Raw genomic sequence first — 22,653 nt, forward strand, 5'->3', positions numbered from 1 at the left:
CAATTAAATGTGCTAATGATTTGAAATTGATGAAGGTACTTTGAACTTAATTACATTCCACAGCCTTTTTTAAAATTGTTACAATTTTATGTATTTGAGTGAAATGTTTCTTCTCCACAGACTTGAGAGTTTCCTGCATTTATTGTTTATATTTCAGGTTTCTAATATCTGCAGTATTTTGCTTTTCAATCAATCCTGGGACCTTCCTAATGAAAGACTGGTACTCCCTTCTGTTAATGATGTACTGCTTACTGGATATCGTGGCTCAAAGAATGTCATGTTTTTGATGTGTATATATGATACCGTATACGGAAAGTAGATCTGAAACTCCCAAGTGTTGTTGCACAATGGAGTACAGATTTTAATGTGGAATTATGGTGCTTCATTAATTCCAGCATATGTCCAAATGGAACACATTAGCAAATAATTAATTTTCAATTGTGCACAATCAAGTCCAAAAAGTATTTTTAGTCAGCTTTTTACAGTTAATTTTCCTATGTATGGCATATTTCACAAGTTGGGATTTTGAAGCAAAGTTGATGGTTCCCTTGTTTAAACTTAACAATTCCTTTTATCCATCCTATTAAACTGTGCTCCATGAATAATATTTTTGTGTTCCTATTATCTTAATTTTGTAATCCTCCTGTGACCAGTTGTATAGTTTATTTATTTCCCATTTGGAAATTCTTGATGGGAGATGCAAAAATTTACAAAATAAATGCCCAGTTCTATTCCATCTCAGTGCAAGAATGTAAGAGATGTACTGCAAAGTTCTTCACTAATTCAGACAAAATATTGCTGATGCGATGCTTTCATTACTTGATAGGTTTGTTAAAATGTTTATTTCCAATTATTTTCCTGCATGCTGAAGGTACTTGGGTATGTTCCCACTGGCATCACAAGCACCAGGTTCCTCACCTTTGGCCATTTTTGATCTGAGTATGGGTAGGTTATTTGCATGATGTAACAGCCAAGACCAAATCTACCCCTGTCTCACATCCATGCATATATATTGTCAGAAGTAACAAATATCAATGAGGGACTGTTTCTCCTTCTCCCTCCCACTGTAAGGCAAAAAACAGTGAGATCAATTGGTATTTCTTCGCCTCTGTCTTGAACGGTGACTACATGCCTTAGGGATTTTCATCGTCAGCTGCCAGGCATGGTGAACAGAAACTCCAATTAAATGTGATAATGATTTGCAGTTGATGAAGGTACATTGAACTTATTTACATTCCACAGCTTTTTAAAAAATTTGTGGACATTGCAGGTAAGGAAGTTTTAGTTGTTCGTTGACTGGGCATGGAGCCTTGGGTTACAATTGTTTGCATTTGAGTCCCTGTGATATATTGCTATTTTTTTAAAATTAAGAGCAGTATACTGCAGCAAGATGGAATCAGTTTCATGTGTAATTAAAGTCTTTTAACTGTTATGTATATTCACGTCCCACGAAAAGATTAAACAAAGTAATTTCAGCATTCGTTTTTAGAAAAGCGAAAGCAAACCAATTAAATCGCTCAAAACAGACTAAATTTTGACTGCCATTTCTTCTGTATCTTTCATCTACAGCCTTAAAAGCAGACCTCTAAGCCAACTATCTTAGAACATAAATAATTGCATATTTCCTATAAGTTAGGACTCTCCACGAAAAGAGGATTATTTATTCTGAGAATGTCCTATGAAGAATTTCCCAGGATACTCAAGTAGAATTTTATCAGCTCAACTTGAAGGTTGCTTCTCTTCAGTTTCTAGTTGTGTACCCATTTATTTGTCTTTATACATTATTGGAAAAAGAACTTAAGGTTAAATTTTGCTGATCCAAGTAAAGCTAATTATCACTATTTATCTACAGAAAGGTTTGTGTATAAGACAGAGAAAATAGTGATAATTTAAACATGACAATGTATTGATAGCATATTTATACCCACCTTTCTTTATCTTTGAGCTCCAAAACAATCTAATTGTATTTACATTTTTTTGCGGAAAAGTCAAATTGTATCTTTTGGCACCATGCAATACGCCCTACATGACAGAGACTGCAGCAGTTCAAGAAGGCAGCTCACCACCACCTTCTCAAGGGCAATTAGGGATGGGCAATAAATGCTGGCCGAGCCAGTGACGTCCACATCCCGCAACTGAATGAAAAAAAATATACAGTTTTTGCGTTTTTCAAGAGGATTGGAAGATTTTAACGCTAAGTTTCATGTAAAAGCTGAAACTTCTGTAAGAAATAATGCTGAAAGACATAGATACTGAATGAACACTTGTCCTCTCTGTTCTTCACGTTCATGAAGCAAATTGTTATTTACAAAATATTTTTGTACTGCTGAATTGGGTAAAGGAAACACTAATTCTGCATTTTCCAGGAAATTGTTCTGTTGTTTCTGAGCAAATAAATCTGAAGAGTACACTATAAACTGTAAATTCTGGGACATTTACTTGATGTGAATTATCTTTTCTGGTGGGAAATTTCAGGATGAACAGCAATCTGTCTTATGACAGCCCCTTTACGCTTAAGGGCAAAATCTCAACATTTGAGGACATAGTTTTTTTTTAGAAATTGCCAACATATCACAGAATTGTTACAGCGCAGAAGGAGGCCATTCAGCCAGTTGTGTCTGTGCAGCTCTACGTTGGAGCAATTTACCAAATGCCACTCCCCAGCATTTTTCCTGTAGCCCATTGCACTCTTCACTTTCAGATAACAATCCGATTCCCTCTTGAATGCCTCAGTTGAACTTGCTTCTACCACTGGCCCCAATAGCCTCCCCTTCACCATGGATGTCCAATCCTTCTACACCTCCATCCCCTACTGGGATGGTCCGATGGCTCTCCCTCGAGCAGAGGCCCGAACAATGCCCATCCACCACTACTCTCCTCCGTCTGGCTGAACTTGTTCTCTCACTGAACAATTTCTCTTCAAACTCGTCTCACTTCCTCCAAATAAAAGGTGTGGCTATGGGTACCTGCATGCGCCCCAGTTATGCCTGTCTCTTTATGGGGTATGTAGAATATTCCTTGTTCCAGTCCTACTCAGGCCCCCACCCACAACTCTTTCTCCGGTACATCGATGACTGCTTCGGTGCTGCTTCATGCTCTCGTCTGGATCTGGAGAAATTTATTAATTTTGCTTCCAATTTCCACCCATCCATCACTTTCACATGGTCCATCACTGACACTTCCCTTCCTTGACCTCTCAGTCATAATTTCTGGTGATAAACTGTCCTCCAATATTCATTACAAGCCTACTGACTCCCACAGCTACCTTGACTACAGCTCCTCACACCCCACTTCCTGTAAGGATTCCATCCCATTCTCTCAGTTCCTTCGCCTCCGTCGCATCTGTTCTGATGACGCTACCTTCAAATACAGTTTGTGCCACTTTCAAAAACAGTTCCTCTGACATGTCTTCCTTCTTCTTTAACTGAGGTTTTCCACCTGTGGTGGTTGACAGGACCATCAACCATGTCCGGCCCATCTCCTGCGCATCTGCCCTCACATCTTCCTCTCCCTCCCAGAACCATGATAGGGTCCCCGTTGTCTTCACTTATCATCCCACCAGCCTTGCATTCAAAGGATCATCCTCCGCCATTTCCGCCAACTCCAGCATGATGCCACCACCAAACACATCTTCCCTTCACCCTCCCCCCCCCCCCCCAGGTATTCTGCAGAGACCTTTCCTCTGGGACACCCTGGTCCACTCCTCCATCAACCCTCTCCCATGGCACCTTCCCATGCAACTGCAGAAGGTGCAACACCTTCCCCTTTACTTCCCCTCTCCTCACCGTCCAAGGGCTCAAACACTCCTTTCAAGTGAAGTAGCATTTCACTAGCACTTCCCTCAATTTAGTCTACTGCATTCGCTGCTCCCAATGCGGTTTTCTCTACGTTGTAGAGACCAAACGTAGACTGGGTGACCAATTTGTGGAACACTTTAGGTCTGTCCGCAAGCATGACCCAGACCTCCCTGTTGCTGGCCATTTCAACACACCACCCTGCTCTCATGCCCACATGTCCATCCTTGGCCCGCTGCAATGTTCCAGTGAAGCTCAACGCAAACTGGAGGAACAACACCTCATCTTCCGACTAGGTATTTTACAGCCTTCGGGACTGAATATTGAGTTCAACAACTTTAGATCATGAACTCTCTCCTTCATCCTCATCCCCTTTCCGATTCCCCTTTTTCCAATTATTTATATATATTTTTCTTTTCCCACCTATTTCCATCATTTTTAACTGTATTTCCATCTATTGTTTTATCTCTACCTTTTAGCCTATTTCTATCCCCTCCCACCCCACCACCACTAGGGCTATCTGTCCCTTGCTCGTCCTGCTTTCCACCCTTAATGTCCCCATTAGCACATTTCTTAGCTAATATCACCACCGTCAACACCTCTTTGTCCTTTTGTCCATGACAACCTTTGGCAATCTCCACCTATCACTGGCCCTCTATCCATCTCTACCTGTCCCACCCCCCCTTAAACCAGCTTATATTTCACCTCTTTTCTATTTTTCCTTAGTTCTGATGAAGAGTCATTTGGACTCGAAACGTTAACTGTATCCCTCTCCACAGATGCTGTCAGATCTGCTGAGTTTCTCCAGGTATTTTTGTTTTTGCTTCTATCACCCTCAGGCAATGCTTTCCAGATCCCAACCACTGTTGCGGTTTTCCTCATGTTGCCATTGCTTCTTTTATCAATTGCCCTAAATCTGTGCCTCCTTGATCTTGATCCTGCCACCAAAGGGAACAGTTTTTCCCTATTTACTGTATTCAGACACCTCATGACTTTGAATACCTCTATTAAATCTCCTCTGAGCCATCTCACCTCCAAGGAATACAGTCCCATTTCTCCAATCTATCATCATAACTGAACTTCCTCATCCCTGGAACCATTCTCGTGAATCTTTTCTGCACTGTCTGTAATGGCTTCACATCTTTCCTGAAGCATGGTTCCCAGAAATGGGATTTTTGATCCAAAGTGGTACTTTGGGATTATTGGCTGAAATAAATAATGTTTCCTGATGTAATTTAGGAAAATATTTAACAGCAAAACCGATCATTCATAGAGGATGCTGTTTGTAATGCCCACCCTCTTCGAGATACAAAAATTGCTGACTGGGTTTTTCCTGAGTAAAAATAAAAAAAATGTCAATTACGCAATTGTGTGTTCATTATTCCAGCAATCCAGTACCTTTGGTATTTTCTTATGTAAGGAAACCAGTATTTATTCTCCAACACCAATCAAAAGCAAGTAATTCAGGGGATTTCTTAGAAGCAACTGTTGCCAGGCTTCAGGATCCTATTCTTAGTCTTGCCATTATTTAATGTAAAAGCAAAGTACTGCAGATGCTGGAAATCTGAAACAAAAATAGAAAATTCTGGAAAAAACTCAACAGGTCTAATGGCATCTGTGGAGAGAAAACAATTAATGTCTCGAGTCCGTGTGACTCGAAAATACGCTCTGAAGAAGAGTCATACGGACTCAAAACGATAACTCTCTTTTGCTCTCCACAGATGCTGTTAGACCTGCTGAGTTTTTCCAGCATTTTCTGTTTTTGATTCAGTATTTAATATCCCTGACCTTATAAGAGAACAGATCATCTGATTTATTATAAGCAGCACCACTGTTGATTAATAATATCCTGTATGTGTGTATGAACTATGACAAAAATAGAATTTTAATTTTAATCTATATATCTTGAATATGTATCATACCAAAACTGGAGGGTATTCAACATATTCTTCATATAGTTATACTTTTGAAAGTTTTATGGATTTGTTTAAGCAAACCAATTTCTTTTGCTGCATGGCACTCTGACCAGAAAAAAAAATCGTCATATATTCCCTTTAAGCCTAAGGATCACTGATGTTTTACATGTATGTAAGTTCTAGAATAACACTTGAATTTACAGATATTTGATTGTATTTGACAGGCATTAACTAGAAGGAAGAAAGAAGCAGTGTTAAAGTTCCATTCCGAAATACATATCTGAATTGTGTTAACTTAATTGGGACATCCCAATTTTTGGGGAATTTGAAGCTGTCCTACTGTTTCACTTTGAAGAGGCATTCCTGTTTTAATTTTGTAGTTCTCAATTGGACGTGTTAATGGCTTGGTTGTAGTTTTATGTATAATTGAAAGCTTTATTTGACACTCTTATTTGTAAACCATACTAATACATTAAATACATTAAACTCATTAGAAAGAAATTGTACAAAATTACAATATCATTTTAAAGTTCACGGCTCTAACCATAGTAAAATATTATGTCACTTAATTTCAAGTTTATAGTTTGTGAAAATGTGGAAATATTGCCTCATACTCTCTGCTGACTCTGGTGGTGATAACCAAGGGTCACATAATTTATATTATTGCAGCGGAGATTGGAAATATTTTCTTGGCACAATGGTCCAGGATCTGAAACTGTTGAAGTTCAAATTCTCAGACATTATATAAGATTACATCTAAAGTTGTATTGCTGTTACGGTAACACTTCTGTAAGCTATGGAAATAGTAGAGCCTCTTTTATTAGTAGATTCATACTGCGCTGTTTTAGTTTACTCAACAGGTCCTGTGTAGTGTCTCTCAGATGTTTTCCTGTTGATTCCAGTTCCCAGACTGGTGGATTTCCCACTGCCTTGAAAAATATGGTGCTACCTAGAGCGTATAAATATTTTGATCCCTACAAGCTGTATATATGTTTTTGAGCATTTCCATTTCTTTTGCTTCCATTCCCCTAAGGCAGAATTTTTTTGATGACTGATGCCAGGCTCACTGCCTGTAGCTCTATTTTCTTTCTCGCTCCTCTCTTAAATAATGGTGTTACATTTGCTATATTCAAACCCATTGGGACCGTTTCAGAATTTTGGGTTAGAATCTACCCTAGAGATACTCTTTTTACTGTTTAGCAAATCCAGAATGTGCATATTGACAGTTGATAGCAATTACACACAAACCTGTGCTGTATAAGAGCAATTTGGCTTACTTCAATCTGATTTTCCATGGTTTTGCGTCCACAATGAAACAATTGACAGTTCCTCAGGAATGGTCAGCTTTGCTCAACAGTCAATTAGGAATCTGTTCACAAATTGCAGAATTGATGAGAGGAATTCCATGGCCAGACTGTCTTGCTTCAACTTCTGTTGGAGAAAATGTGGCAACACAATACAGACAAGAGAACAGCAAATGAGTAACTTGACAGTTTAACTGTGTTCTATATATGCTGGTCAAAGAAGCAATATTGACCAGACCATTACAAAAACTTGGCTCAACAATGGGATCACGGCATGCAGTCCACCGAGCTAGTCCTGTAACAAGGTAACTGCCCTGGTAGAGGATTTGGAGCAGGGCTTTCAATTCTCATTGCTGAAAAGCTATTTTTAAGAATGTCCTATAGATGCCAGGAATTGTACTGTTAATGTCATAGCGTAACAGCGTTCATTGAAACCCCATTGATTTCAATTAGAAGCTTGCAACTACGGTATAATTATTTTGCTGTTGGTCTGATTGAATATCCTGGGGCATTTATATGCAAATTTCCTTCTGTAATAATTAAACATGTTTTAAGAACTTGTCCTGATGCTTTATGGCAGCTTTGGGTGACTGAACCAGATTAATACCAAGTAAGTATTCTAACAATGGACACTTTTCTGCTTAAAGTTCCCCTTTATAATAAGACAAATTCCTTACTATTTATCTTTGGAGTCAATGTGTCAAAGGTTTGAAGAATCAACACAATACATTATATCTTTCAACATAGTGTGCCCTTACTACAACAGTGGTAGCAGCATCTATTCCTTTTATAGGATAGATGATATTTCATGTAAAATATATCATTGGTTAGCTGCCATTTAGTTGAATTTTGTAAGAATGTCGCACAGATAGTTTAGCCTTACTTGGACCTGATAAGTCAATAAGCTGCAGAGTTTTGGATTAAATCAAAGAGATGAGGAATGAAGGCAGGTTAAATGGGCAATGTTCCTGAGGTTGAATGAGCAGTCTCACGTGATATGAAGTATAAAGATGAGGTTAGGATCAAACTGGACATGGCCTGAGTGATCAGCAGAGAAAGTTAATGGAAACGATGTCAGAGGGTTATAGGAGCTGACGAGGAACAAGGGATATCTTTGTTTCTGGTAATGTTGAGAAAAGGATTCAGGTAAGCCTGATATCTTCCATGATAAATAGTTAGCAGGTGTTCATGTCTGTGTTCATGCGTGAACTGTGGACTTAAGAGTCCCACTGTGCCATTTAACAAAAAGAACTGATGTTCGAGAGACAATCAGAAAGAACTGTGATTGCTTTGAAGTCAATGGTGCATGTAGACTGGTGGAGCTGAATGGCATTTTTGTGAAAACTTATCTAGCATTTGTAGATAATGCCAACAAGAAAGTAGGTTATAAATAGAAGGGAAAGTGTGGTGATAATGCAATTTTTTTTGACCTCTTGGGAGACAGAGAGACATGTACATGCATACAGCATGTGTACAGCTCCCACACTTTCAGATGATCTCTCACATTCTTCATTTCACTTTATAGAAAATGACATAGTTTCCATCTCTCCACCTTTGGATGGTCAATATTTCTAGCTTGCATTTGTACTGTTTTGCAGGACTTCAGTATATCTGTTTTCAGTGAGTAAACTGCTCTTTGACTCACATTGCTCATTAATTCTGTACCATTTATTTTACTAAGAAAAGTAGAATATTATTAGAATTTTTGGAGCAGGCGTCTATTCTCCACTCCCTTGGGGCACAGTCTCTGCCAGGCTTTTGCCAACACTTTTCCATGTCTGTTGTCCGTTATTTAGATAAAAGCAAAATACTATGGATGCTGAAAATCTGAAACAAAAACAAAAATTGCTGGAAAAACTCAGCAGGTCTGACAGCATCTGCGGAGAGGAAGACAGAGTTAATGTTTCGAGTCCATATGACTCTTCTTCAGAGCTTTTTTTCTTCAGAGTCATATGGACTCGAAATGTTAACTCTGTTTTTCTCTCTACAGATGCTTTTAGACCTGCTGAGTTTTCCAGCATTTTCTGTTTTTGTCCATTATTTAGTCTTGAATGAGACACACATTCGTCAAGTCAAACGTTCAGAAGACAGAAGCCATCATCTATGACATGCACACAAACTATGTACCTTCTCTGCTGATTCCAAGCCCCTTCTTGGCTACTGTCTTAGGTTGAAGTAGACTATTCACAACCTCAAGATCTTTCCTGAGGTTAAGTATAGATCTAATAGAGATTTTCCAATATTATGAAATATTCCTATTGGGTAAATTTGTAACAAAGGACCACCATACAAGGCTCAAGTCGGGAGTGTGATGAAATACTCTCCACTTCCTTGGATGAATGTAGCTCTAATAAGACTGAAGAAGCTGAACACTATCCAGGACAAAGCAGCTCACTTGAATGGAACCCCATCCACCACCTTAAACATCCACTCCCTCCACTGTTGACACACATTGGCAGCAGTGTGTACCATCTGCACGATGCACTACAGCAACTCAGCAAGGCTTCTTTGGCAGCACCTTCCAAACCCGTGACCTCTACCACCTAGAAGGATGAGGGTAGTAGATGCATGGGAACACCACCGCCTGTAAGTTCCCCTCCAAGCCACACACCATACTGATTAGCAATTATATTGCCGTTCCTTCACTGTTGTTGGTTCAAAATTCTGGAACTCCCTAACAGGGCTATGGTTGTATCTAACCACTTGGTCTGCAAAGGTTCAAGAAAGCGGATCACCACCATCTTCTCAAGGGCAATTAGGGATGAGCAATAAATGCAGGCCTAGCCAGCGACACCCACAACCCTTGAAAGAATTAAAAAAAAAGAGTATGGACTCAGGATTATCACAAAAAAAATTAAATAAGAAACTCTAAGTCTAATTTTACATAGAGTATTATTAGAACTTGGAATGTTTTACCTAACATGCCTTTCGAATTAAAAACTATTGGATCTTTTAAAGGAAAATGCATTAATATTTAAATGAGAAGATGCTACAGGTATAAGTAGAATGAAAGGGCTGTTGATTTGTTTTGGACCAGCTTAGATATAATGGACCAAATGGCCGCCTGTGTTGCAAACTGTTGTAGGGTGTTGGTTACAGTTCAGTAGGTCAGAAGGAGTTTTTGTAGTCATATGTGGGTTAACTGTAAGACTTTATATATTCTTAGAACTATTTCCCCACATACAGTAAAGGGTACAAGCTAGGAGCTCTCTCTATGTTTGCTAGTACACAATGACTCTGTTCAACACTAGACTGACTAGTGCACATGACCCCTGGGTGTGGGTCATGTGCATCTTACATCACTGTGTTGGCGGTACCCTCATTCGGTCCCACATTAACCCTATATGTGCCAGACTCTTATACTACACTTCCCACCAAGTTTTCATCCAATGTATTTTAAGGGATTATAGTTTACCTTATGTCTCTCATTGTTATTACTACATTATCACTATCCCATCTCCCCCCTTCAATGGCCTTGAATTCAAAGCTTCAGGCAGTCTGGAGATGCAATAACTCTTCCATAACTTGTTCGCATTACTTTCAAAGGTTCTTCCTGTAGGTTCGGAGGTTGTTCTGGCATCTGGGTATGTTTTCATCCTTCCATTCTTTTGTGTTGAACCACACTTGGTTGGTTTAGCTGTTGCGCTGGTCGGTGGTTCCTACCCTAACTCGTTTCTTGCGGGGTGGATGAACGTGTTAGTCATCTCCTTGTCATTTCTTTCACTTCTTCCCTTGTCATGTGGGTTGTGGTGATATCCCCTGTGGTGGAGGCTGAGCGTTCCTAAGACTAGAATGAGGTTTAGTGGTATGCCCACCTCTGTGTTTTGCTGTCGCAACGACAGCTGCCACCAGGTTTCAGCATCTTTTGTGGCTTTGGCATGCTGGCTGGGAGTTGCAGTGTATGTTTGGCGGTTGCAATGTTGACCTGCTGTACCGTCGTCAGAGCTGGAGGTTGAGGCTCATCGGATTGCTGGTCGCTCTCTACTCCTCCACTGGAGATGTGGTTAGGCTGGGTGGTTGACTGATCTGACCATTGGAGGTTTTCCGGCACCTGTAATGAGAATGAACAAATCTGCTGTGCGAAGAGAAAGAAGATAGTTTGGAGTTGCAGTCTGGAAACTTTTTTTTGTTCGCGTATTCGGGCTTGCTGTTCTCTGATTAATGACAGTGGTTGCCTTGACATCTTCTGTTTTGAGGAGATCCAGGGCTACACAGGCATTTCTGCTCAAGAGTAAAAGGCTGGTTATGGATGACGTACATAACAAAGATTTGTTTCCCACCATTCCTTAGTGGTTCCAGAATCATGCCTATGACTGGAAGTTGGATTCCTCCAAGCCTATAGATGGTGAGTCTGTTGTTTGAACCAGAGTTCTTTTAGCCATGGTTCTTTGTCCGATAGGACTGTTACACTGACTCCTGTGTCTAATTTAAAATTTGTTAAATGGCTATTGACTAAAATGTCCACATTCCAAAATGAGAAACCAAGATCTTTGACCTCACCCAAGGAGTATGGCAGCGTCTCTCCTGGGCTTGCAATCTCAAATTCGTGTATGATCTTTGGGTCTTCTGTGTGTTTGAGTTTTTGCCTTGCATGGTTTGCCATAGTGTCGAATCTCGTTGCACTGCAAGCATGGGGCTGAAATTGCAGGATACTGCCGTCACCTGTAGAGGCACTTTGCTCCAAAGCGTTGACAAGGCCGCTCTGCTGGCCAGTTTATGTATTGCTTTCCCCGGCTTGGAGTGTCTTTGTTGCTTAACTAGTTGAACTGTGGGTTGGCCTGTGCACCATGGTTTATTTTCTCCCCTTAAAATGCTTCTGTGCGGCTCATGGAGTTCTGACTGCCTAAGTATCTGTATTGCCTTTTCCAGGGTGAGACCTTCTTTTGCTAGCATAAGGTCAGAGAGTGTGTCGCCTACTACTCTGACCACTGTTCTGTCTCTGATGAGTTTGGATTTTAAGTCTCCATTTTTGCAACCTCCTGCCATCCTGTATAGATCATTGATGAATGAATTGATAGGTTCTCCTGGCTGCTGGACACGCTTGTTAAGTTTAGCTCTTTCGAGTATTTTATTACTTCTTTGATTAAAATAAACGTCAAAAGATTTTAGTACTTCTTCAAATTTAGCAGATGATTCATTGATTCCTTGCCTTACAATAATGTTATCTGCAATTGGGTCTATCTAGTGAAGCAGTGCACTAATCTGTTCTGCTTCTGCCTTTTTGTCTAAACTTGAAGTGATGCTGTAACTTAGGAATCTTTTCCCCCAAAGTCCCTGGTTATGTGATTGACCTGGGACTTCGATTAGTCTGAATTAATTTGGAAATGTAGAATTATGACCGGTGGTTAATTTTTTTAAAATGTGGGTTCTGCTTAAGAGCTTTCTGAATTTCAAGTTGGTGATGCTGTTCACTTGGAGGCACTTGCGCTTGCCAGTTTTGGCGGGCTCCCCTACAATGGCAATTGTGTTCAGTTTGGAAAAAAAATCATCAATGGTTGCCTGGGTCGATTGCCTGAAGAATTCTCTTGTTCAGCATTTTACGTTAAAGTCGGGAATTTGTCGAATCCTGGCATTTGCTTGTTCTCAGCTGAGCTTTGAAGTCACGATTCTCCCATATTTTTAAATTAATTCCTTTTTTTTGTTTCGGTGTGAGCTTGGCACTGACCTGGGGAGCGGGTTTTCCCAACAGGTTTATTTCAAATTGCACTTCTGACTCTGAATTATTTAAATATTTCCCAAGACTCGCTGTAGCCTGGAGTTTTAAAAGATTTAGCTCACCCAACTTGGACTGCTGACTCTCCACTCTGGGATTTGAAGCTGGACTTCCAAATGAGATTCAATGGCGTCTTCTGCTGCAGTAAGGAATTTTAAATTTCTGCCTCCAGCTTTTTCCTGGCGAATTTCCCTCTGTGCCTGTTTCTGGAGCATATTTTCAGGTCAGACTGCTTTGTTGAATATTTTTTCAGTCTTCCAGAATTTTAGTATTTCTCTGCACTTTCTGCAAGGTCTTGGGTTTTTCCATTTGATGTCACCATGTTGTAGGATGTTGGTTACAGTTTGGAGGGTCTGAAATCTTCATAGTCGTATGTAGGTTAACTCTTTTTTGGATTTTAGAACTATTTACAAATATACAGTAGAGGATAAAATCTAGGAGCTGTCTCCATGGTTGCTGGTATACACGGCTCTGCCCAACACTAGACTAACACTTGGTGGGGGTCATGTGCTTTTTACATCACTGTGTGGGCAGTCCTGTACTCATTCCCACATTAACCCTATATATGCCAGACTCTTATACTACACAAACCACTATGGTTCTGTGATATCATATGAAAAGGATTAGAAAATAAACTGCAAAAATGTCAAGGAAGGGCAAAGAAATAAAATTTGAATATACAGCTACAGTTGAATAGCTATAATGGTCACAATAGACTAACCACAATATGCATTTATATTTTCCTTGATTGTAGTGAAACGCCCAAGGTGCTTCACAGGGGCATTGTCAAACAAAATTTGACATCAAACCACATAAGGTGATACGAGGGAAGATTGGTCAGAGGTAGATTTTAGAGAGGGCCTTAAAGGAGAAAAGAGAAGTTGAGATGTTTAGGGAAGGAATTCCAGAACTTAAGGTCTTGGTAGCTGAAAGCATGACTGTGAGTAGCAAAATAATTAAAATCTGGATTGTGCAAGCGGCCAGAATTGGAGAAGTGTAGGAATCATGGGAGGTTGGAGAAGATTAGAAAGATGGAGAAGGGGTAGGCCTCTTGCTCTGTAAATTTAAGGTTGCATTTGAGAATGTTTGTTTCTTGTTAGGGTACTGCCAAAGGTCGTCTACCTGAGCTCTGCATTTAAGTCAGTGGCAGCTGCCTTGCAGGGTAAGCAGTAGATTATGCACTTGGAAACGCAACAGCTATAAAATCCCCACTCTCCCTCATCCACGCAAACAATGTGAAATAAATCTCAAATGGTGCTGGGTTATGATTTTGTTATTAATAAGAACTGACCCGTATTATCATCTTGCGTATGTGAACTGATATCAAAATTAATGTGCTTGCCTTAACTGGTGAAAACCTCTGTGAAACTCACTCGTGCCTGCTTTTCAGTATCCAGGGATTTCTTTATTGCCAGAGTAAACATACAAAGAGTGCTGATAAAGCCATTGACGGTGTTGTTGGCGTAGAGGGGTACCATCTTTTATGCAAAGCAAATTTGATATCTTCTCAGCATTTTTATGGATGCTGCTGCCACCTTTCTAAGCTTTCTTCAGCCTTACAGTGTCATGATAATTCTGCTCCCGTTCGCCAACCCAAAGCTGCTTAGAAGGATGTAGTTTAATTTCAACCAGCTGTGGGTGGTCACTGGGTTTACAGAGCGAACCTAAACAAACAGCTGCTGCACACAGCCTCTGGTGCTCTCATGTTGATACGTGCACAAGCTGCTCTCAGAATTGCAGCACAGTGAAGGGAGTGTGAGCCCTTATGCAACTCTTTGCATTAACGCTATAGCCCAGGTGTATGACAGGTCAGCCAGAAGCACAGAGAACCCATTAGCAATGTGAACACGAATGAACCATTAAGATTAAGTTGTACCTAAATGGGCATCTTCTTGGGGCTCTCAATAAATGGTGTGAGTGGGAACTGGAAAATCTGATTGCCTATTTCAAAAGTGCATGTTGGCAACTAGGCATTTGTGAGGTTGCTCCATCTTAATTTTCACAGAAAATGCACTAAATTTTGCAATGTGATCCTAAAACTCTGAAGGAAAATATCAAAATCCAATTTAATAAAAAAAGCACGACTTATTTAGTTATCTTGTGGCTTTGGCCTTAAGCTTTTATTCAAAATTCTTTTGTCTTTATCTACAAATCCCTTCATTGCCTCATCAATCTTTACCTTTGCAACTTCCTCCTCCCTTAATGCAAGCATACATCTAGCACTTAACTGAATCTGACTGCCTTTACATTTCCCCCTTCCCTCTGTTCCATCTCTGGTTGTTTCAGGCTTTCAGTCATTTTTGACCCACATGATGGAATTATCTCTCGAATCCCATATTTCTGGATTCCACAAAATCTACCAATTATTTTATCTCATGTAACATTTTGCTGATCACTACTTAGTGTTCTGTTGGTAGTTCTGTGAAGTGAGTTGTGATCTTTTATTATGTCAAAGGCACCAGAGCATTGCAATTTTCTGTTTCTACTATACTTTACCCTGTTGTCAGCGAGACATGGGATTTTGGAACTCAGCTACCTTCAAGTGTTTCAATATTGCTCTGTTATAAGTTGCATAGAGCAACATTTAGCTGAGAACCAGAGAAACTAGAGCAGCAGAGTTAGAATCCATGTCCTAAATCTTATTTGAACTTGTTAGCTTTGGGGCCTATTATTTAACTGGGGCCTCCTCCAAAGCTGATTTTCATTTGTCAGTTGTCATTTGTCAGTTAAACCATGAAGTTATAATTTACCATCTTGTAGATGTGTTCATATTAAATTCAATTAAATTATTTTTGTAATTTATTTTGTGAAATAGATAGTGGCCTCCCTCATTTAGTTTTAGTCTGCTGGTGGGCCATTTTGATTCAGTTGGCTGCAAATCAAGCAGGTTCCTGGCTTTATTGCTAGTGACTAATGCATCACACAGTTTTATGAATCATAACTATTTCATCTCTGTATTGAGATGAAATGATGCCAAAGGATCCTTCTCTTAACAGATTAGAAATGTTAACATCTTGTAAACATCTCTACTTTCTCAGACTGTTTTAAATTGAAAAACACAGGTGAAAGACTAAATCCTACAGTGGATGACACAACGAAGCTTGAAAAGAGAACACAAAGTAAAGCAAGAAGTAATTATTAAGTGTTAGGCTTAGACTTTAAAAGCCTGAGACGATGAGGAAAGAAGATAAATTGGAATATTTATAAATGATGAGAAATTAGGAACAGTAGGGGAGCAGAGATTTAGGAGCCCCCAAATACACAAATCAACAGGTATAGAAGGTATTTGAAAAGGCTAATGGGATGTTGTCCTTAACTTGACTATAAAACACACAAAATACGACCAGGGCCCATTGAGCCCACAAGCAAAGGCCACTTCAGCAAAAAACCTGCAATGTGAGGACCACACCGACCACTAAAACGGAGGCTGTTGCCTGATTGCCTTGTGAGAACACAAAGAAAGAAAAGACGTTAATGGAAAAGCAGAATATATTGTTCTTTCTGGGGGAATGCTGGGTTGAAGTGGACTGACTTGGTCACACATCAGTGCTAGGTCGAGGAATTTACCTGGAGAATGTGCTTCTCTCTCCTAATGAGCTGTTGGCGCACTCCTGTTAGCCACATCCCACTGAGATGGCAGCTGCCGCTTGAACAACTCCAGTAGCTAACTGCATCGAAATGCCAGGTGGTGCCTCTCTGGGTGGAGAACGCTGTCAGGATTGGCTCACTCCTGAAGGAGCGGGTCCATTTCCTGGTTACAAATTGGATCTCTCTCTCGTTCGCACACTTGCTCACTCACGTGCACACCCGCTCACTCATGTGCGCACCCGCTCACTCATGTGCGCACCCGCTCTCTCTCTCGTGCACCCGCTCTCTCTCTCGTGCACGCGCTCTCTCTCTCGTGCACGCGCACTCTCTCTCGTGCACGCGCACTCTCTCTCGTGCACGCGCACTCTCTCTCGTGCACACGCACTCTCTCTCGTGCACACGCACTCTAGTACGCGTTCAATCTCCCTCTTGTGCGTGCACACTCCCTCTCGTGCGCGTTCATTGTCTCTCTCTCTTGTGTGCGCGCATGCTCGCTCTCGTGCGCTCTCTCTCGTGCGCGCTCTCTCGTGCGCGTTCTCTGCGCTCTCTCTCTCGCGCTGTCTCTCGCGCGCTTTCTTGCACACTCTCTCGCGTGCGCGTTCTCACTCTAGTGCGCGCGCGCACTCTTGCGCTCTGTGTCTCGCTCTCTCGCGCGCTCTCTGTGTCTTGCTGTCTCTCGTGCGCGCTCTGTGTCTCACTCTCGCGTACGCACACTGTCGTGCGCGCACTCTTTCGTGCGCGTTCATTGTGTCTCTCTCGTGCGTGCACATTTCCTCTCTGTCGCGCTCTCTTGCGCGCACTCTGTGTCTCGCGCGCTCTCTGTGTCTCGCGCTCTCTCTCGCGCGCTCTCTGTGTCTCACGCTCTCTCGCGTGTGCTCTCTGTGTCTTGCGCTCTCTCTCGTGCACTCTCCGTGTCTCGCTCTCTCTCTTGCGTGCACTCCCTCACCCTCCACATGAATGAGCACACACACTCACTCTGTGACTTCCGCACTCATGCATACTATCTCTCTCACTCCCACATGCACAATAATCCTCTTCCTTCCCCAACCCGCGCCACCCCACGAACTGAGGCTCTGTTCCGCAGCTGGTCACTCCTGGACCTTGCAGCCAGTCTCTCCTTTTGGGGCCCCAGATCTCGCAGCCAGCCTCTCCTTCCCAGGGCCCTGGCACACCATTCCGCTGCACTCTGCTCTCCGGGCCCTGGTTGGAGGTGCTGAGGCTCTGCTGCAGCAGCACTCCACCATTGGTCAGGGAGCCGCCGCAGGCTCGCGGGCCTTTCAGTGAAGAACACTGCTCCAGAGAATATAAGACCAATTTCATCAGTCTCTTGTCATTAAACAACCCCCTCATCCCAGGGATCAATCTAATGAATCTTAACTATATTGACTCCAGTGCAAGTATAACCATTCTTACATGTGGAGCCAAGACTATACACAGTATTCCAGGTGTGGTCTGACAAAAACTCTGTACAATTATAGTAAGACTTTTTTAAATTCTTGTACCCCAATAAAGGTCAACATGCTATTTGCCTTCCTAATTGCTTGCTGAACCTGCATGCTAATTTTCTGTATTCCTTGTACGAGCACACCTAAGTCTCTTTGAACATCAACACATATAAGTTTCATACTCTTTAAAAAATATTTTGCTTTTCTATTAACAACCAAATAACTTCTTACTTCCCTACATTATACTCCATCCGCCATCTTGTTGCCTATTCACTTAACCTCTCCATATCTCTTTGCAGCAGCCCTACAGTTTACCTTCCCACCTAGCTTGATATCACCAACAATCTTTGATGCATTACTCTCTGTCCCTTCTAAGTCATTAATATAAATTGTAAATATCTGAGGCCCCAGCATTGATCCTAGTGGTATTCCACTATTCACTGCGTGCCAAGTTGAAAATGGCCTGTTTATGCGTGCTCTCTATCTTCTATCTATTAACCAATCCTCTATCCATCTAAAATATTACCCACAACTCCGAGCCCTTAACTTGCCTTATTAACCTTTGTGTGGCACCTTATCGAATGCCTATTGGAAATCCAGGTATATTACATCTACTGGTTCCCCTTTAGCTACCCTACTAGTTACATCCTCAAAAGACTAATAATTAGTCAAACAGGATTTCCCTTTAGAAAAACCATATTGACTTGTTCTAATCGTTCTATGCTTTTCCAAGTGCATTGTTAAGACTTCCTTCGTAATAGGTTCCAGCTTTTTCCCAACAACTAATGTTAGGCTAACTGGCCTGTAGTTCCCTATTTTCTCACTCGCTTCTTTATTGAAAAGCAGTGCAACATTTACGAACTTTCAATCTAATGGGACCATATCTGAATCTAAGGAATTTTGGAAAACCATAGCTGGCACATTGATTTTCTCTGCAGCTACCTCTTTTAGAACCTGAGGGTGTAGGCCATCAGGTCTCAGGAATTTGTTGGATTTATTCCCTTAAGTTTCTCCAATATGTTTTCTCTGCTGATATTAATTTCTTCACTCCTTTTAGCTCCTAGGTTACCATCTATTTCTGGTATGAAACTTGTGTCTATAAAATATTTGTTCAATGCTTCTGCCATTTCCTCATTCCCCATGATAATTTCTCCTGTTTTTGCTTCTAGGGGACCTATGTTTACTTGAGCTACTCTTTCCTTTTTATATACTTTATAAAAGGCCTTACAATCTATTCTTATATTTCTGGCTAGTTTACTCTCATATTCCATTTTTTCCCTTTTTTATCAGCATATTGCTGGTCCTCTACTGGTTTCTAAAACACTCCCAATCCTCAAACTTTCTACTGTTTTCAGCAACATTGTAAGCCTCTTCGTTTAATCTAACGCTATTGTTAACTTCCCAAGTGAGCCACAGATGGGTCTTTCTTGCTGGGTTGGAAAGTATTCTATTGAACTTTTTAAATTGTTTCGTTAATTTTTTGCCACTGTTCATTTACCTCCACACCTTTTAGCTATTTATCCAATTAACCTTGGTCTGTTCTCCCCTCATACCTATGTAATTGGCTTTGTTTCAGTTTAAGGTTCTTGTTTGTGATTGGGGTATGCCGCTTTCAAAATTAATATGGAATTTATTGGTATTGTGATCACTATCTTTTACTACAATATTACTAATTGACCCTGCTTTCTTACACAATTCTAAATCTGAGATAGCTTTATCCATAGTGAGTTCCCCAATGTTTGCTCCAAGAAACTGTAACAAAAAACATTCTACAAACTCATTTTCTGGACCACTCTTGCCAATTTGATTGTCCAGTCCTAGTCTATATGAGGATTAAAGCTCCTCATATTTATTATATTTTTTTTGTTATAAGCTCCAATAATTTCTTGTTTAATGGCCTGTGCAGCAGTATAACTACTGTTAGGGGGTTTATAAACTATTCCCATCAGTGTTTTCTGACTCTTGCTATTCCTAATTTCCATCCATATTTATTCTATTACAGCTTCTTCTGAGGCCAGAACCTTTCTCATTGATGTCCTTATGTCAACTTTTAATATCAAGGCTCTCCTCCTCCTTTTTCCCATTCCATCTGTCTTTCCGATGTATACCCTGGAATATTTATTTCCTAACCTTGATCACCTTGTAACCACGTCTCTATAATGGTGATTAGATATAAAATTTACCTCTGTTTGTGCCACTAGTTCATCTTTCTAATTGCATTCAGATAAAGAACCTTCAATTTCCATTTTTTTACTTCATTCCTTGAAATGACCTTATTCGCCAATATACAATTTTTGTTAAACTCTGTCCCATCCTATTTGTTTTTACCCATATTACTATACTGTTCTGATGCCTCAATCTTTCTCTTTGGGTTTCTAAATCTTCCTTCACCATACCCCCTCCCCACCCCATCTTTGTCTACAGCTCTAGTTATACAATTGGCCAGGACATTTGTCCCAGCCCAGTTCAAGTGGAGCCCATCCCAACGGATTCACTCACTTTTCCCTGAGTAACGATGCCAGTGCCCCATGAATTGAAACCCCTTCTCCCATACCACTCTGAACCACATATTTAATTCTCTAATCTGCTTGACCCTTTGTCAATTGGCATGTGGCTCAGGTAACAATCTAGAGATATTACCTTCTGCATTTTATTTTGAACACTAACTCCTCAAATTCTCTTTGGTTGAATCAGCAATGATGTTCTTCTTTGTGATTGGCTCCCACATGGACCCAGACAACTGGATCCTCTCCCTTCCACTCCAAGTTGCTCTCCAGCCGCAAGGAGATGCCCTTAACCCTGGCACCAGGCAGGTAACACAGCTCTCCTAGCTCCGGCTCGTGTCTGTAGAGAACAGTATCTAACCCCCTGACTATACTATCTCCTTTCACAACACAATCTTTTTTGCTCCACCCAGTTGAATGGCATCCTTCACCACGGTGCCATTGCCAGTCTGCTCATTCACCTTGCAGCCCTTCTCCTCATCCACGCAGGTAGCAAGCACCTTGTACATGTTGGACAAAGTCAGGTGCTGAGGCTCCTCCATCACCATGTGCTGGTTCCCCATAGCTGCCTGACTTGCAGTCACACCCTCCTGTCCCTAACCATTGACCAAATCTAAAGTTCTGCCTAACTTAAGAGTTGTGACTGCCTTCTGGAGCCAAGTGTCCAGGTAACTCTTCCTCCTCCCGCAACATCCACAACTCAGACTCCAGTTCAGCAGCTCTAAGCTGAAGTTGCCTAAGCTGCAGACAGTTATTGCAGATATGGTTGCCCCAGCTTGTCGTGCGTTCCACAGATTCCCATGCGCTGCAGTCACAGCACACCACCAGCCTTGCTATTTCTATCCAACATTATTTAATTAGTCAATTAGTTAATAATTTACACAGATAAAGTCATAGAAAGTTGCACTCACCTAGTTTGGAGATAAACGAAGCAATCTCACCAACTATGGGAGGCTGAGAAAAGTGGTAAAAGGAGTGCTTCTTTGCCCCTCTGCACCAAATTCCCAATTACACACTCCTTGTCTACTTCTCACTCCAGCGTAGTCTCCTCTCTGTGTATCCCCTTACTCCGTTTGAGAAATGAGATTGAGAGAGGATCTAATTGAGTTATTTAAAATATTAAAAGGATTTGATGGTTACACCCAGAGAAACTACTTCCTTTAGTGCATGATTTGAGAACAAATGTACATAATATAATTAGAACTAAAATCAGAAGATACTTCTACGCATATAAGGTAGTTGAAATCTGAAACACTTTGCTTTCAACATGGTGATAGATTTTTGTTTGCTAATGGTATCCAGGGACGGAATCTTTGGGTCGGCGAGCGAGGGCGGGCCCCGCTCGCTCACATGTAAAATGACACGCGGTGACATTGGTGTCTTGACGTCACCGCGTGTCATTCAGACATTCAGTTCGGCAGGCACTAACAGAAGCCGGCTGCGCGCCTGCTGAACTGTCAAAGGCCTATTAAGGCCATTTAAATATCAATTAAAATACTTAACTGAGCTGCCCGCCCAACCTTAAGGTTGGTGGGCAGTCGAAGAGCCCAGGCGGCCTTCTCGTTTATCATGAAACCTCATCCGCAGGCGGGATGAGGTTTCATGAAGGTTTTTAAATTTTAAAAAATTTTTAAATTAAAATTCATTGACATGTTCCAACTCATGTGATACTGTCACATGATGGGACATTCTTAATTTTTTTTTCCTTTATTAAAATTTTGAAAAGTGAAACTAATCACCCTGAGGCAGTTCTTTGCCACAGGGAGATTTCTGCACTCTTTCGTGCGCATGTGCGAATGAGCGCAGGCCCATACTCAGCTTACTCCCCCCACCCGAACAGGGAGCGCTCAGGGCATCCGGGTGTGTGTCACGCTGGGTGGGCCTTAATTGGCCCGCCCACGTAAAATGGCGGCGTGCAGCCGATTGCGGGTGGGAATCAGCTGTGTGCCTGCCTGTGCCCGCTCCCGTCCAAACTTCCCAATGGGGAGAAAATTCTCCCCCAGGACATGAAGCAATGGCAGATAATTAGAAACAAAAACAGAATTACCTGGAAAAACTCAGCAGGTCTGGCAGCATCGGCAGAGAAGAAAAGAGTTGACGTTTCCAGTCCTCATGACCCTTCGACAGAACTTGAGTGAGTCCAAGAAAGGGGTGAAATATAAGCTGGTTTAAGGGGGGAGGGGGGGGGGGGGGGGGGGGGGCGCGGGGTGGTTTGGGTGGGGGGAGAGAGAGAGAAGTGGAGGGGGTTGGTGTGGTTGTAGGGACAAACAAGTAGTAATAGAAGCAGATCATCAAAAGATGTCACAAACAACAGAACAAAAGAACACATAGGTGTTAAAGTTGGTGATGTTATCTAAACGAATGTGCTAATTAAGAATGGATGGTAGGG

General features: G+C 41.4%; 2 protein-coding genes across 6 annotated transcripts in view; one reads left to right on the top strand and one right to left on the bottom strand.

Annotated features, from left to right (window-relative positions):
• cdkal1 (CDK5 regulatory subunit associated protein 1-like 1) overlaps window positions 1-22,653 on the top strand; it is a 923,378-nt gene that overhangs the window by 282,094 nt on the left and 618,631 nt on the right. The window lies entirely within an intron of this gene.
• The window catches only part of LOC121276143, a 49,373-nt gene continuing 33,548 nt past the window's right edge, over window positions 6,829-22,653 (bottom strand). The window contains exon 3 of the mRNA XM_041184184.1: window positions 6,829-7,141. Coding sequence (XP_041040118.1) covers window positions 7,061-7,141 — 81 coding nt within the window. The 3' untranslated portion in view covers window positions 6,829-7,060. The remainder of the gene's footprint in view (window positions 7,142-22,653) is intronic.

Source organism: Carcharodon carcharias, chromosome 3 (genome assembly GCF_017639515.1).
Source record: "Carcharodon carcharias isolate sCarCar2 chromosome 3, sCarCar2.pri, whole genome shotgun sequence".
NCBI classification, from domain to species: domain Eukaryota; kingdom Metazoa; phylum Chordata; class Chondrichthyes; order Lamniformes; family Lamnidae; genus Carcharodon; species Carcharodon carcharias.